This window comes from Astyanax mexicanus, chromosome 6 (assembly GCF_023375975.1).
Source record: "Astyanax mexicanus isolate ESR-SI-001 chromosome 6, AstMex3_surface, whole genome shotgun sequence".
NCBI classification, from domain to species: Eukaryota; Metazoa; Chordata; class Actinopteri; order Characiformes; family Acestrorhamphidae; genus Astyanax; species Astyanax mexicanus.
This window is the reverse complement of record NC_064413.1, coordinates 23,395,818-23,412,199: the sequence shown is the minus strand read 5'-3', so window position 1 is coordinate 23,412,199 and position 16,382 is coordinate 23,395,818. Positions and strand designations below refer to the sequence as shown.

General features: G+C 37.5%; 1 protein-coding gene across 4 annotated transcripts in view; it reads left to right on the top strand.

The window, feature by feature from the left end:
• Window positions 1-16,382, top strand: part of LOC103026439 (L3MBTL4, histone methyl-lysine binding protein) — a 162,655-nt gene that overhangs the window by 50,458 nt on the left and 95,815 nt on the right. For all 4 annotated transcript variants that reach the window (XM_049480331.1, XM_022673370.2, XM_049480330.1 and 1 more), the window contains 4 exons: window positions 2,066-2,151; window positions 2,619-2,729; window positions 11,478-11,592; window positions 12,914-13,025. In XM_049480331.1, coding sequence (XP_049336288.1) covers window positions 2,066-2,151; window positions 2,619-2,729; window positions 11,478-11,592; window positions 12,914-13,025 — 424 coding nt within the window. The remainder of the gene's footprint in view (window positions 1-2,065; window positions 2,152-2,618; window positions 2,730-11,477; window positions 11,593-12,913; window positions 13,026-16,382) is intronic.

The window sequence follows — 16,382 nt, the reverse complement described above, 5'->3', positions numbered from 1 at the left end:
ATTTAGAGCCATATCGGCCACCCTTAGTTTGCCTTATAATCCAGTGTTCCCTATAGTGCGAAAAATACAGAAATGTTTATTTAGACCTTTACAAGATTCTCTCACGTTTCTTTTACAAGTATGCACGTTTGTAGCATTTTTTTAAAGAGTGTATCGCTTGTATCGCTTGACTGTGTCAGGATGATTGATTAGAGGCTCATTTACATATTGCAGACTACTACGTCTTTTTTCTATATTTTTTTTTCCCTTATCCCCTCATGTCTTGACTTCCTGATCTGATGAGCTGTGAGCCAAGCTCCGTTAGCCCATAGCTGCATTCTTCACCCAAACTGCAGCTGTCATCAGTTTCCCCACTTAAACCACACACAGCAGCCTGGTCTCCTAGATTCATTCCCAAGCACAGTCATTATATATCATATCATTTGCTGGCTGCTGCTATCGCATCGTTTTCAGTGCAGCATTATCATTTGCGGAGCTGCAGTCCAGGCCGGAGCACAGGAGCACGTAATTGAGCATTGGAGGTCATTTTTTTTGGATAGAGTTTGGTTTGGCCACACAGCTCTGGCACCATGGAAAGAGATAGACCAGGCTGTTGGTTTAGGGGCGGGTTGGAGAAAATGTGGCTCGGGCTGATATCAGCCAGACCGGCCGAGTCTGCCCTGAGCATGAGCTTAGCGAGGTTAAAGCCAGGGGAACACAGACTGGATCATATCAGCATGCGGAGCCCGAGCAGGCCGGAGAGGATATGTAGCGCTTCAGCTGCTCATGCTGCATCTGGTTCAGCTCTCCACCCTCATTTGCGCTGTACAGGGCATATGAAATTGGCAAATTCTATTACAGTTTGTGCTTTAATTCAGACAACTGGATTGTTCCACTGCAGCTCCGCCAAGCATGCACTGCAAGAAACACAGATTTCATTATAGATAAGGAACGCATGCTTGTATCTGCAGGGCAGAAGCTGTGATACTCAACATGGTGGAGCTCTTCCTAACCTCAGAATTGAAACGTCTCTCTGAGATACAAGTAAGAAAAAGCCAAACCAAAAAAAAAGCCTTTTACAAAGAATAAACCAGTTTCTTTCTTATTTGTGAGGGTATTCAGTTCTTTAATCTCTACCGACCATTGAGTTTGGATGGAATCATTTGTTGTGAAATGAAACATTTACAAAGAGATAAGACGCTTTTGTACACATGTTCACTCAGTCTGATAACTCCTTTTGGCACAGTGTATACAGAGCCATTTGTTCCAAAGAGTTCCTAAAAAAAATATTGCTCTATAAAAGTTCGTTGTACTAGAGTTTTTTTTAATTTAAAGAAAGGAGGAGACCCAGCAGAATAGGCTGTTTGCCAGTAACAGAGAAAATGTGGCAATTTTTTTATTTAAAACACAACTTTTGAGGTTCTGTCAGAAAAATATATTTTCAGTCATGTCTATTCAATTCAATTAAAAAAAAAAAAAAATATATATATATATATATATATATATATAATTTTCTCTAAGCTCGTTCCTTTTTATTAGTAATAATTGCTGAAATCAAGGTATTTCTAAATAGTTCACCTAATTTTCTTGTGACCGTTTAGACCTTCTGTTTTCAACCATTAGAGTTTTCTTTTACTCCTACCTGGAAAAAATATTTCTACACAAAAAAATCGAATAAAGCAATGTGCTGATCATATGCTAATTGTAAGACTAATTGTAATTTATTTCTTAAACCTAAAAACTTGCTAATTTTCCCACAGCCACTATATGCGCAATGTGTCTGAAGACTGTCTGTAATGAATTTATCTGATAGAGAATCTGTTTGTTAGCTGCTTCTGTGCACTTCTGTGGCTCTTGGTTTCAGAGGCCTCTGCCTGTGAACGTGCTAACATTTCACTTTTAGCCACAACTGATAATAATAGCATGTAGAACCACGTGCCGAAGTCACACAGGGCCACACATTTCACTTTCTGTTTTCAATCTGTTTTCTTTTTTTTTTTTTTTACTGTTATAGGCAAATCAATGAGCCTGGCAGCGTGTTTCATTCCTTTTTCTAATCAGATTCTGTTTTTGGCTTCTGTTCAAGGACACCCCAATCCAGAACATTTTGTATGGGAGGAGTACTTAGAAGATAACAGCGCTTCTGCAGTTCCAAGCCAAGCCTTTTGTATGGTGAGCATCACATAATCACATCTCAACAAGACAGGGTTTCCCAAGTGTATGATAAAAAAAAGATAATGTGTATGTGTGTGTGCTCAGCTTTTAATGTGGGTGTGGCTCCTGATGTTTGAATGGTTGTATAGGTGCATTTGTGCTTCTGTATGTGTGTATCGGAGCCTGTATTAGTGTGTGTGTGTGTGTGTGTGTGTGTATTCATGTTGTGCTATTTTTGAGCTCTGCCACGTTGTACTGCAGGATTAAGTGTTTCATAATGTCTCCCCATTATTGATAAATCCCAACTGCCATGTCTCCCTGAAAAGAAAGGCGAAACCTCAAGGCTGAATGCGTTTTGAATGGCAGTTCAATTCAACTGCTCGCTCACAATAGCTTGTAGTTGTAAATACCGCCTTTGCAGCAGTGCTTTACACTCCTGGCAAAAAGCAGAGTGACTGATCTGACAAACAAATGTCCATCTGTAGAGAGCCCCTCACGGATTTCAGGTCGGCATGAGGTTGGAGGCGGTGGACCGGCGAAACCCCATGCTGATCCGCGTAGCCACCATCGTGGACACTGAAGACTACAGAGTCAAGGTGAGTAAAGAGAGGCTGGAGACTGTGGGGACTTCAGGATGCACATAAAAAAAAAATAATAATAAATAATAAACTAAGACACACTGCCTGGCCAAAAAAAAAAAGTTGCCACCTGGATTTAACTAAGTAAATGATGTAGGGTTGCTGCAGTTGGTCAGGTTTAGGTTTAGCAACAGTATGTACTGAAAGAATGAGGTCAGCTGACTACCTGAATATACTGAATATAGACCAGGTTATTCCATCAATGGATTTTTTTTTTTTCCTGATGGCACGGACATATTCCATGATGACAATGTCAGGATTCATGGTGCTGGAGTAGTGAAAGTGATTCAGGGAGCATGAGATCATCATTTTTCACACATGGATTGTTCACCACGGAGTCCAAACCTTAACTTCATTGAGAATCTTTGAAGACTTTGTGCAGTGGTCAGACTATACCAGCATCGATGCTGCAAGATCTTGGTGAAAAATTAATGCAACACTGGATTAAAATAAATCTTATAAAATTGCAGAAGCTTATTGAAGCAATGCCACAGCGAATGTGTGCTGCAATCAAAGCTAAATGCAGTCCAATTAAATATAAGTGTGTGTGTGACTTTTGTTTTTTTTTTTTGGTCAGGCAGTGTATGCAGTGTCTCAGTTCTAGTAATTGAGATGGTTCAGTTAGCATATTCCTTTGTGATAATCTGTGTAATTTTATGCTTTTTTTGCATACATTTGTCCAAAAATGTGATCTAATCGTTAACCAAGTTTAAGGATAATTGACAAATAGGTGGAAAAGAAGTACTACCGCAAAACTCATCCACTTTGGGTCCAAATCAGCTCAAAGGCAGGATGCCATCAACACCATGCTTGTACTGTGTTACCATCACACTTCGAAATATCTTTGTCACACTAACCTAATTAAACTTGACATTTGTGAACCATGGGTTTCTCTTTTGGACAGCAGCCTTTTGTTCCATTGTGATGGAAAGCCTAGTTTGTCAGTGGTTGGTCCTTCTATGTTGTTCTCAACCATCCAAATCAGTTTCCTCTAATCTGAAGGTGACATCTTTGGTCTTCTTCCACATCATGTATGTGGTAAAAGATAATACGTTTTGGAATCAGATCAGCACTGTGCTCCTTTGACTTTCCAATGAGTGCAGACAACCTTTTTTTTGTTGTCACAGAAAATCTTCCTGTTAGTGATCATGAACAACTGTAGTTTAAAGTAAAGTGTTCCTGCCATGGTCCTGGTGTATGTATGTTTATGACGCATTTTGATGTAAAAAATGAAAAATTCTTTTATATCAAATATGCCTTTTTTTACTCAACCCTAGAAAAAGAACAGTTCAAATGTATGCCTGAAAACCTGATATAGTAATGACCGTCATGTCCATGAAGAGTCTATGTAAACTTCAAACTCCTCCAACTGTAGTTCTTGTAGTTGCTCAGCATTATTGATTCATTTCAGCTATGTCGTTTCTGATGTAAATTCTCTGAATGGCTTTGGGTGCAAGGGATTAGCAAAAGCTTTTTTCTGGCTAATCCTGTGTGTCTCTTAGTGAAGCTAGTAATACATTTTTACACATTTTTACAAAGTATTTTTAAGCCATTAGCTGCCCCTGCAGCACTGCAGTATACCACTTGCTGTGTTACTGTATGAATGCCTGACTGATTACAAGCTTCCAAGCTTTTTAACTTGATATCAAAACTCAAATCCCTTGTTACTGTCTTCAGGAAGAGCTTGGATGCTGCTAATCAATCAGGCATTCATGCAGTCTCACAGCAAGCAGCATCTCTCATTTTCCTGGCTGTGGTTCTGAAAGTGTTGTGCTAAAATCTGTCACTATCAGAATAAAGCTTTATAATGTATTGATTTTAGTTTTGTGCTTATATTGATGCTTAAATTATGCGCATATGATTTAGGTTAAAACTAGAAATCCAGAATTGTAGTGTTGCAAAATTATTGCTTGTGTTCTCTTTCTTTTTTTTATTGCATTTTCTTCCTAATTTACAAGGCCAATTAACTAACACACTCATTAAGACTCCCCCTATCACTAATGATGCCTCAACACCAGGAGGGTGAAGACTAGCACATGCCTCCTCCGATAGATGTGAAGTCAGTCACCGCCTCTTTTTGAACTGTTGCTGATGCAGCATTGCTGAGTAGCATCACAGTGTGCTCGGAGGAAAGCGCAGCGATTTGGTTCTGATACATCAGCTCACAGACGCCTTGTGCTGAGCGACATCACCCTTTAGAGAAAAGCAACATCTACCCACCCCCTCTGTCTCTCCCTGAGCTCTTTGTGGGCTCCTGTAGCTGATGGCAAGGTACATGAACGGGATTCAAACCAGCAATATCATAGTGGCAGCAGCTTAGTCCGCTGGACCACTCAGAAAACACTAAGCAGGGGCTCTATGTGGTTACCAGGTGGCTGCTATGGTATCTCAGGTGGCTGCCATGATCTTGCTAAGTGCTTACTAAGTGCGCCTTTGTTTACTTTCTACAAAGTTCCAAAGTGATTGCGATGGTATTTTAGGCAGTTTTTGAAGTGTTTAGTGGACCTTATTTGGTTCTGGAGTGCAGTAGTGGTTTCCTAGGTGGTTACTATGGTGCTCAAGTTATTGGCAAGTGTTTGCAGTGGTTGGTTGGGTGTTAATTGTGGTTTTGTAGCATATGCACACCATTTATTCATGTTGAGAAAATTTAAGATGTGCCACAGAGGTATCTTTTGGTGTATGTTTGTGTGTATTTTGCTGTGTTTGTAAGGACCAGATGGACAAGGGAATCTAAAAAGGTTTAGATTAGGGTTAGAATAATAGCTACATTTTTTATGTAAATTAAAAAGGTCCTCACAAGGTTAGCAAAACCAATGTCTGCACACCTGTATTCTCTGTGGCATTCTGAAGTGTGTAGACAGTAGAATAGCTGGCTGCACATATCTATACAGGATTTACAGGCTTTACCCTCAGCAGTCTGTCAATGTCTTTAGATCTTTTACTACAAAGTGACTCTCAATTGCTCCCTCTTTTTGAGCTCACAATCCAATTGAATATCTCTTAAATTAAATTGGCTTCCCCCAGTTTTATATATTACACTTTTTGACCCTTAAAAAGGGAATATGTGCTTTTGAATTGGGTTATAAAATAGTCTTCATCAAGTGCTGTATTCCAACTCTTTGAAAGCCTGGAATAACCGTCAGACTTTAAGATGACCTTAGAAGTAATATCTACTCTAAAACAAAAGGCTGTGTCATATGGTGCCATCGTCATGCTGCAGCTTATAATGTCTGCTGTGCCTCTTATTCCCACATGTGATTCATGAAAGCATCTCCCTAGTCATATTAATTCCTAATTGCGTCATCAGACACCAGCCATTAGCAACGCATGGCTCTAATGCGGGCCGAAAGGGCACATTGACTGCATTGATTTCGGCTTGTTCCCATTTGAAAACAGCTATCTGTCTTAATCAGACATGCTTCAGAGCATTTCAGCCTAGAGTACTTCACAATAAGAGGAAGTGGTTAGAAACCAAAGAAAGAAAATGGGAAGAAAAAAAAATCTTTTATTTTTATCTAGGAGGGTTTACCGTAATTTTCACTTAAAATCCTTACATTTTTGCAAAAATCTTTAGTGCATCTCTGGTGTGTTTTTTTTTTTTTTTTTATGTATGAAGTTTACCAGTCAGGTTTTAGGGAGCAGTAAAGCCACTCTGCTGAGGCATTTTATTTTAGTTCTCCAGCAATGAGACTCGAGACTGGAGCAATATTAGCATTAGCTGCTAAGCGCTAGCTCTTTTGGCGGAGGTGAGTATTATTGGCCTGTAGCCTGCTGCTAACACCAGCTAGCATTGCAATTTTTTTTTTCATTTTTGCAAATTAATCATTTTACCAAGTTTGCTCCCACTTTCCTGTTCTTCACTCCTTTTATAGAGCCTGATGATGCGTTCGCAGGTCATAAATTAACGAGACACGTACGCAAGGTGTAGTACACAAAAACCGCTAGGGGGCAGTACAGCACTCAGCTGCTTCTCAAAATTTTCCACCATTAAGGAGCTGCTGTGTAGTTCGAAACTACCCGCATCTATATGCAGTGTTGGGAAGGTTACTTTTAAAATGTAATCCCTTACAGATTACTGATTACATCACTCAAAATGTAATTTGTAACGTAATCAGTTACATTACTTCAAGTGAGTAACGTAATCTGATTACTTTGGATTACTTTAAATATTGTCATTTTTTTAAGCCTGAATGAATGTAACAAATAGATAAACAAATAAAACAGCCTTTTCAATCACTCTATAAAAATACTTATGAAACCATTTCATCAAAAAATTGTATAAAACACTTCTATAAATTGATGATAAAACCATTTAAAACCAAACAATGTAACAACAACTGTAAGCTATCTACTTGCAGGTTTGCCTCCAGTGTAATTTTGACAACAAATTGTGATTTAGTCTTAGTTATAGTCTTGTGACGAAAATAGTATTTAGTTTTAGTCACAATTTAGTCATCTGAAATGTTTTTAGTTTTAGTCGACTTAATGTCATAAGAATATAGTCGACTAAAATTACAGTAAATTTAGTCGACTAAAATGTAAAGGGTGTAAATGTAAATGCTTTTTCATCAGTTCCCTTGAATTATTAACTCTACATGTATACAAAATGAAACGTTTAATAACCACTTGAGTAATATTATATATATTAATGTTTGAAAGTGAAATATATTTATATATGATTTAATGTATATTATTATTATTATTACTATTATTATTATTGTAGGTGTGTGACTATACATATTTTACATTTAAAATTTTGCTCTAGAAATCAGGTCATAAAACATCTGAATAGTTAAATTATAGTTTGAACAGAGCTGTAGATGCAAAAACAGCTTTTAAATGATCTAGTTTTATCTCCAGCACTAACCCAGCACACCTACTGGAGCTACAGTCTATAAATGAGATCAAAAACACACATTCACACACTGTCCTGTAGAGGTGCTCTCAGGATGTACTGAGAGACTTCATGAGTTAAAGTGAGAAACTTATGAGAAAGTGCTGTAAGGAACTTTACACAGATTTTTGGGTTCATAGATTCACTTATTTTATTGTTTTATTTTCGTTATATTATTGAGTTCCTTTCTGACCTGCTGCTGATTTAACACTAGCTATATCTTTCCCACTGTGAGACTAAACAGATGATCGGATCTTAATGAGTTAGGGTTCTGTATCAGTTCTGTGTTTTAGTGCACTGCTGAGTTAAACACACTATCAGCTCATGAAATAACATCAGTATTAAAACGCTGATCTCTGCATGGAGATCTGTGTTACTCTGGTCTGCAGAAGCTGAAAGATTAGTGGTGTTTTTACCGGAGATGGAGTCGCTCCACGCGGTTTACACGTTATCTTGTTTTTCGCGACGTCAAAAGAGAAATATATCGCCTCTCCCCTCTCTCTCTCTCCCTCTCTCCCTGCTGAACACTGTCGAGTTAACTTCCAGTCGAGCTCCGTATCGACAGTTTAATTCCGCGCGGCGCTGCTGCAGGAGAGGCGGGTACTCCACCTTCGCTAAAGTAGCAGTGATTGGATCTCTTCCTAACTGGTCCCTACCTTTCACAGACCTAAATCAGTTCTGATTGTATTTCGTCCCTGCCAAACATTTTCGTCTCGTTTTTATTCGTTGACCAAAATGTCAGTTAATTTCGTCTCGTTGTGTGAGCGTGGAGCCGCTGTCTGCCCCTCCTCCCTGTGTGTGTGTGTGCAGCGAGACGGGAGGAGGGGCAGACAACTGTCTTATCAGAGCGTATTCACCGCAAAATGTTATTTGCGTTTTGTCAGTGTTGGATTGGAAGAGCAAAAATAGGAAAGTACCGCAATGTAACCCTTTTATTTTAGCAGAGTAACTGTAATCTGATTACCACTTACTGAAGCAGTAACTGTAACGGATTACAGTTACTTATAATTTGTAATCTGATTACGTAACGCCGTTACATGTAATCCGTTACTTCCCAACACTGTCTATATGATCTCTCCTTGCTGCTGCACAGTGACTAATATGCTCGTCAGAACAGCTGGCAAGAGGTCAGCATCTTCTGAAATAAATGATGAAACAAGTGATTGATTAAATCTCATAGGTAGCTAACTCTCTCTGTGATTTATTTATACACACACATGCAACCCATGGGATTAATCCAGGTTGGAGAGGAAACATGCTAAATGAATCTACCTGCTTATCTGTTAAAAGTAGTTGAAGCTGGAACACGCATGAGCTGTACAGCAATATCATTCATTTCCACCATTAAAGCTTGACTATGTTTGAAATATTCATAATTTTTGTGCTATGACCCAATAGTATTTTAAATTAGATACCTTGAATTCAAGCCGGAATTCAGTAAACAGTGTAAATTAGCTAATTAATAAATATTAGGTGTTTTATTATTTACTGAAATAAAATAAATTGTTTTATTTACATTAGCTATTTAACTGTAGGTTTACATTGGATCTCTGGTGGATCATGCATTTTTACAGAGACTCTAGGAAAAAAATAAACAGTGGGTAAATGAACTAATTAATGGCTATTTAGAGCTTCCCTTTATTTCAGTGTTGTATTATTTAATTATTAAATCAATGAAAGGGTTCTGTTTACACTATATTTCTTAGCTAACACTAGCTAGCTATCTTGTGTAAGCAGAGGTAGGTTGTCTAGGTCCACAAAGTAAAAATCCACCCCGGGTTGAATTTTTTTACCTTCTGTACCTAAACTGTATAAGTAATTAGGTTTACATCGGATCTCCGGTGGATTTCGCATTTTACAGAAACTCTTAACACTAGGTCAGTGGCTGAACTGCACTTTGCAGGGTATTACACATGTTGTAAAGTAAAATATGACCTTGCAAAGACTGTTATTAGTGTAAATGTTGTCCGCCTCACTGGTGTCTCAGTGCTGTTAGCCAATCAGAGGCGATATGTTTGCATGCATGAATATTCATTAGCAAGAGCCAAAAGCCTACCATTCTTCCCCACCCACTCCTCCATGAATGAAAAACAAAGTGAAAGATATATTAATTAATCACAGAATATTGTTGTGATTAATCCAGTGAATGTATTTCACTATTCAATTGACTCCACTAGATTTTGCTAATGTTGGATCTAAAGCTCAGCAGGGAACTGACATCAGACTGGCTCAAATGATCTTTGATTAGGTGGCTTAAATTATTGCACACTCAGCATTCTGATGTGTTTAAAAACAAAAAATAAAAAATAAAGTGTTTAAAGAGTTTAGAGCAGACCTAAAGATTTTTTTATTGAATATGTCTCACTATTGTTTAGGTTTCTCATTAATCAGCAAGGTGACTTATTGCAAAATCAACAGAAAATAGTCAGCAACAGAAAATGTATAATTGGATCTTTTTCACCTTGTCATCTGAGCTTGTGGTTCTCTGGGCTGCCGGCAGCAGGAGTGCCCAGGTTTATCCTCAGTGGATGGGTGTAGCAGAAGGTTTTCATACCAACCAAGAAATAACACTGTTAATATGCTTTGAGACTGAGAGCACTTGATTAAATAAGATGCGGCAGGTGTGCTCCTGAGTGGTTGTGAGGAAAGGTAACATCCACTATGGTTCTTTGCCAAGAACAGGGGGCATTCATTCTCTAGATTTTTTTCTTTTTCTTTTCACTAACAAAATCATGGTCGTAGTAATTAGGTAAAAGAAACTGTTAAAAGCTGTCAAAAGTCTTTAGCTGCACATTACACAGACTGTTGACCCTCAGAATCTTGTCTTCTGATGCTGTTGTGAACTTAAATATGTCAGTTTCAATATATTTAAGTTATATTGGTCTGTCTTCATTTAAGTGTCTTTTTCCAGTCATTATAAGAGCACCGTTTATCCGTTTTTGCACCTATTCCCTAAAAGGGGAAATATATTATATGTTTTGCGTGGGAACATTATGCTACAAAAATAATGTACTAATAATTCTAATTTGTCAATGTCAATAGCTACTAAAGAAAATGGGGTGTTCCAAAACTTTTGACTGATAATGTAAATACAGCTCTGGAAAAAAATAATGAAACCTTTTTAGTTTTTAAATCAATTTCTCTGAGGTTTTAATTACAGACAGCATTTCTCCCAAATTCCAAATTAAAATAATGTCCTTTAGAGCATTTTTTTGCAGAAAACGAGAAATGGCGGAAATAAAAAAAAAGATGCAGAGCTTTCAGACCTCAAATAATGCAAATAAAACAAGTGCATATTCATAAAGTTTCAGAAATCAATATTTGGTGGAATAACCCTGGTTTTTAATCACAGTTCATGCATCTTGGTATGTTCTCCTCCACCAGTCTTACATACTGCTCTGGATAACTTTGTCACTCCTGGTGCAAAATCTCAAGCAGTTCAGCTTGGGTTGATGGCTTGTGATCATCCATCTTCTTCTTGATTATATTCTAGAGGTTTTCAATTTGGTAAAATTAAAGAAACTAAAAATAATTTTTAAGTGGTCTCTTATTTTTTTTTTCAGATGTGTATACAGAGTAATTGCAATGTAAAATCAAAATGAATGCGAAGTCTATTATTTTTTAAACAATGTAAAAAACAAATGCCAGATTCAGTTTAAAAAATGAAAACTGACAACAACTAATAGTACTCTGATATAGAGCACACCCTGACCCTTATCTGAATAACCTTTTGAATGTTTGGTTTAATTTATTTGATATACTATTTTATTACATAATCGGTTGGCTGAAAAAATCTTTTCTTTTTATAATAGGTGCACTTCGATGGTTGGCACACAAAGTTTGACTTCTGGGTAGACTCTGACCTGCCAGACCTTCATCCTGTGGGCTGGTGTGGGAGGACAGGACATCCTCTTGAACCTCCACTGAGTGAGTATTCATGACTCAACACAGACCTATATAACCAGGTACATTCTGTTATAATGCATAATGATGTCAGGGTCAGCAAATCTCAGCACCTCTGTGGTTAATCTCATATATAAGTCAGAGACGCCATGCTGTGTCTCTGAACTGATAGATGAGCTGTTGGGAGGTGAACCGGTGATCTATTTATAGACTGTGTACTGCAAGCATTATTAGAATTAGAAATGCTAACCTGGATAATGATAGTGAGTGCATTTACATGCACTTCATAATCTAGTCAACAATTTTACATTAACTTGTAGAATGAGGCAATGGGAACATTTCACATGAGTCAGGTAATGATGAGATTTTTGATTTGCAAATAGACAAACTCCCAGAATAAGTACTGAGATGTAAATTAATTTTGGAAATTAAATAATTTTCATCAGCCAGAAGATAGATTATTTGACAACATTTTGAGTAGGTACCCACATAGGCTTCATAACACTAAAATACTTTACTTGTGTAAAGTATTTACAAAGCAAGCAATGTTTGGGAAAATTTAAAGGATTTTAAGTGTGCATTATATTGCGAAAAATACGATATTCTGTGTACATCTGCAGCAATATAATTATGAACATATTTGAATGCATACACCAGTGTCAGTAGTTTACCCCTTGCATTGGCCGGTCTGGTGAAGCTGCAATAAAGCGGACTTTTATTACAGCCCCCAGGACGAGTTCCTCATGAATACAGTGATTAATATTTCACCTCTAGAGATGACCTTTATGATTCACTCTGGACTGCATTGAGCCTGTTGGGTGTTTTTACTTGACCCAGTGTTTACACACAGCTCTATGTGGACACCCCACTTTAAGTTGCACCCATTGCTGACACAGATGTGTAGATGCACGAATACAGCTTGTCTGGTCCCTATAGTGAAGTGCTGACAATAGAATAGACCTTCTGGAGCAGATAAGGATTAACCTACTGGCAACATGTTTAATGCTGTAGTGCAGCAGATCTGAGTTATCTGAAATGATGGTGCACCAACCAAGACTTTTGAAATGACTTGAGAAGTTTGTGATAAGGTGACCTCATGATTTCACAGCATAGGGGAGACAGTTACTCCAACAAGAGCAGGATAAACGTTTTTCATACCCTTGATTTTAGAAGAAACAATGAATAAGCAGGTGTACCAACACTTCTGTCCATATTGTGTACATATGTGTTAAAGTTACTGTACTGTTAAAAAATCTAATCTGTAGTTTCAGCTGCAAGATGCAGAATTAGGGCACTTATGACACTGAATATGCTTTTAATTGGTGTTTTTGTTTCTTTTCTTTAGTAAACGCAGGACCTTCTGACCTCAAGAGCCCCGTCACACAGGGTGTGTGTCCGACCCCAGGCTGCAAGGGAGTGGGCCACATCAAAGGCGCAAAATACACAGGACACCACAGGTATGATGGGGGGGGGGGGGGGGGGGGGGGTTATTCTGTTTAAATGACTACATTCTATTTAAAATTGCTACTAATAAAATGTAATTTTTGTTGCAATTATGATTTTTTTTTTTTACTAGTATTCAAATATTTTTCCCTGTCAAACTTAATTGCCGACCACTGCTGTATAGTAATAGTTGCCAACTCTGGGGGGCATTGAGCTGTTCACCCATGCTGGTTTGTTTCTATCAGGGGTTGCCAGTTTCATCGTTTCTGTTGTTAAAAATACATAATTTATTTGTTTGGTCTGGTGTTGTTTTAAGGGCACTTTCTAAAATGTATCATTTTTTTATTCTTTAAGGAAAAAAGTGAAAAAAGGTGGTGGTATAAGTAAATATTAATTCTGGTGCAATAAAACAAAAGGGAATATAAGTGTTTATAAGTGAATATAAGTGATTAATGGAGAGGTTTGATTGAGGAGTTACTGGCTGCTAATCCATTCTAGAAATGGTCTTAGCACTAGGATGATTGAAATTTTACCCTTATCTTCTTGTGAACCATTAGAGAGCTATCATTTATATTTTGCTAAGTAAATGTAAAATACAGTTTACAAGGTTTTTATCAGTAATGTGAATAATCTTATTTCATTTTTTAGAGAGAATATTAAGTTTAGATCTTTTTATATTTTTTTAATACGCTCTTTTAAACACTTTAAACACTAAATGTTTAGACACACATTTTGGGCTAGTTTCATTTTCTTGTGAATGCAGTTTGAGAAAATTTGTGACCTAATCACAGACGGTAAAAAGTATTGACATAAATCACTGAGATGGGAGTGGCTACTTGATTTATGCACTGCCATCACATAAAAAAAAAAGTTTTATTACCAGTTTGTAGTAATAATAATTTTTTTTTGTAAAAATGTAAGGCTGCACTACACAATGACTTAACTGACGCCGTAAGAAGTATCAATCCTCTGTGGATTTATAATTATTTATTTATTTTTTGCTGATCTTCGAGCTGTATATAATATTTTAAGTATCATTTTAAGCCCTGCCCCCTTTTTTGACATGATTTCCCACTTCACCTAAACTCCAACTTTGTGCTGGATGAACCTGAGGATATTTCAACAAAGCCTCATCTGAATTAACACACCACAATGACACAAATGACCTTGATTTGACTATCTATGAGCCTCTTTAAACCAAGGATCATCATGGAAGCAACCTCAGGTTTATGAAAGGCTGTTAAATAGGAGCAGATTAACAGTGAAGGTCTCTCCTGGCCACGGTTCAGAGACTGTGGGCCACTGAGGCTCTGCAGCCTGTATTTTCAGCCAAGAATCTGCCTGCATCATCCTTCTAGACAGTGCATCATCCAGCCTCCTGTGATGTGGGTTATGACCTGAGCAAAACACTCATTTCAGCTCCTTAAGATTTGTAGAACCTGCCACAAGGTTCCTACATCTTGTCAGGTTTTCTAATACCTCCTCACGCTTTTACTGGGCCAGTGTTGCACTCCACTGTCTGCTGGCACAAGCTCCGTGGAGCCCTCCAGTATTCACTCTCAGTTTTTTTGCAGATCAATGCTGAATTAGCTGGAGGAATGCCAAATGAAATTTTGATCGATGTGATCTAAAGTGTAATAAGAAATGTAAGCTGCACGTTCTGCTGTGTTTCGCCCGTGCCCCTCCTTTTCCATCTGAACGCTGTGGAAGAGCGTGGAATGCAATCAGGCCCCTTCGCCATTCCACCGTTCACCTTTTCCAGGGGTGTAATCAGGACAGAATCAGCTGCCGGAGGAGCGTGCGTGCTTTTACTCATCCTCAGACGAAGAGAATCCAGTCTTTCAGAGAGCTAGTGTGATTAAAGAGGAAGAGAGAGAGAGGAATAGGGTTTGTTGTAAGCTGTGCTCTGAAAAATTCTCATCTCAAACCCGGGACAGCGCCGAGCTTCATTAGTGAATAATTTACATCCCATTTACATGCATTAGCATGCTATTGCCTCCAAAGTAACTCTTAAAGCATAGCAATAGGATTACCTATAAATTCACCAAGAATCACAAGCAGGAGAAAAAGAGTGAAAGTTCTACAACTCTCTCAATACCTTAGGCAGCAGAAGAGGAGAAAAGCAGCCGTGTGAAAAGAGCATTATGATGTGTTTTCATTTTTCTGACAAGCTGCTTCCAGAAGAAAGCGATTATGACAGCTTGAGGGCTGTTTATGTGAAGAACCCTAAAGTAAGATTATTACAATAAACAAGACCTGTATGAAGCTCCTCTGAAATGTGCTGCAATAAAAACGTAATTTAACATGCATATTAAAATACATAATCACTGAAAACTACTTCATATTGTTCTGTGGAATTATATTCTACATTCTGTCACTAACAGAGTTGCATATTTCAATAGCATATCTAATAACCCTCTTGTTATTTTCTGGGTCAAATTGACCCGTTTTATAGTTTTGAAGATCTAGGAAAAATAGTTAAAAGTATTTTTTCAGAATAAAACTTTTTCTGCTTGTCTTAATTAGTGTAATCGGCATATAATATGATAAAAATGGTTCATCTCACATATTTGCAACCATGCCCTGCAAAAAATGAAACTAAAACAAAATTGCAATGCTTAGTTTCAATATTATGTAACACTATTGTGTTTTTTATACATGTTGGTCTTTAAAAAGTAATAAAAAAAGTTTGAATATGTATTTTTATGAAAAATTTGTGAATTATCCTAATCTAATTGACGCATTACCTGAAGTAAAAAACGCATTGCACTAAATATTGATAGAATAATTAGTAATGGAGTTAGTAAGGAAATATTTACACTGCTTGTTAGTAATTTTTTGGTTTTAGACATTTTTTTGGATAATTAAACATGCACCGGGTCAAATTCACCCAGGAACCCCATTGCTGTTCCTGACAAATGAACATAACAGGAGGGTTAATGGGGATTAGCGGAGTTAGATCATTATCTAAGAATGAAAATTGAGTTAATAGTAAATCAGACAAAAATGAGACAAACTGAATGAATTTGATCACATGTTATAGACAGTCTTAATCCCTATCCGGACAGAATTATTTTCTCAGGTGGTCCTGGGGTAATTTTCTCTATTATGGGGGGGGGCTCTCTAATTTTATTCCCATCTGCAATGACCATGTATGTGTTTTTATCAGACGTCCTCTGAGAAAATTACAGGCTGAATTATCTACTGTTTTTCCGCTGAACTCTGTGGTCCTCCGGTAATTTTAGTCCTGTTCTGATGCACATCTCTGAGTTTCATCCCCTCACATTTAATAAAATAGCTATTTTAGGAACACACACAAACTTCCCAGAACTTCTCCCTCTCTCTCACTCACACACCACAGACAGTATCTC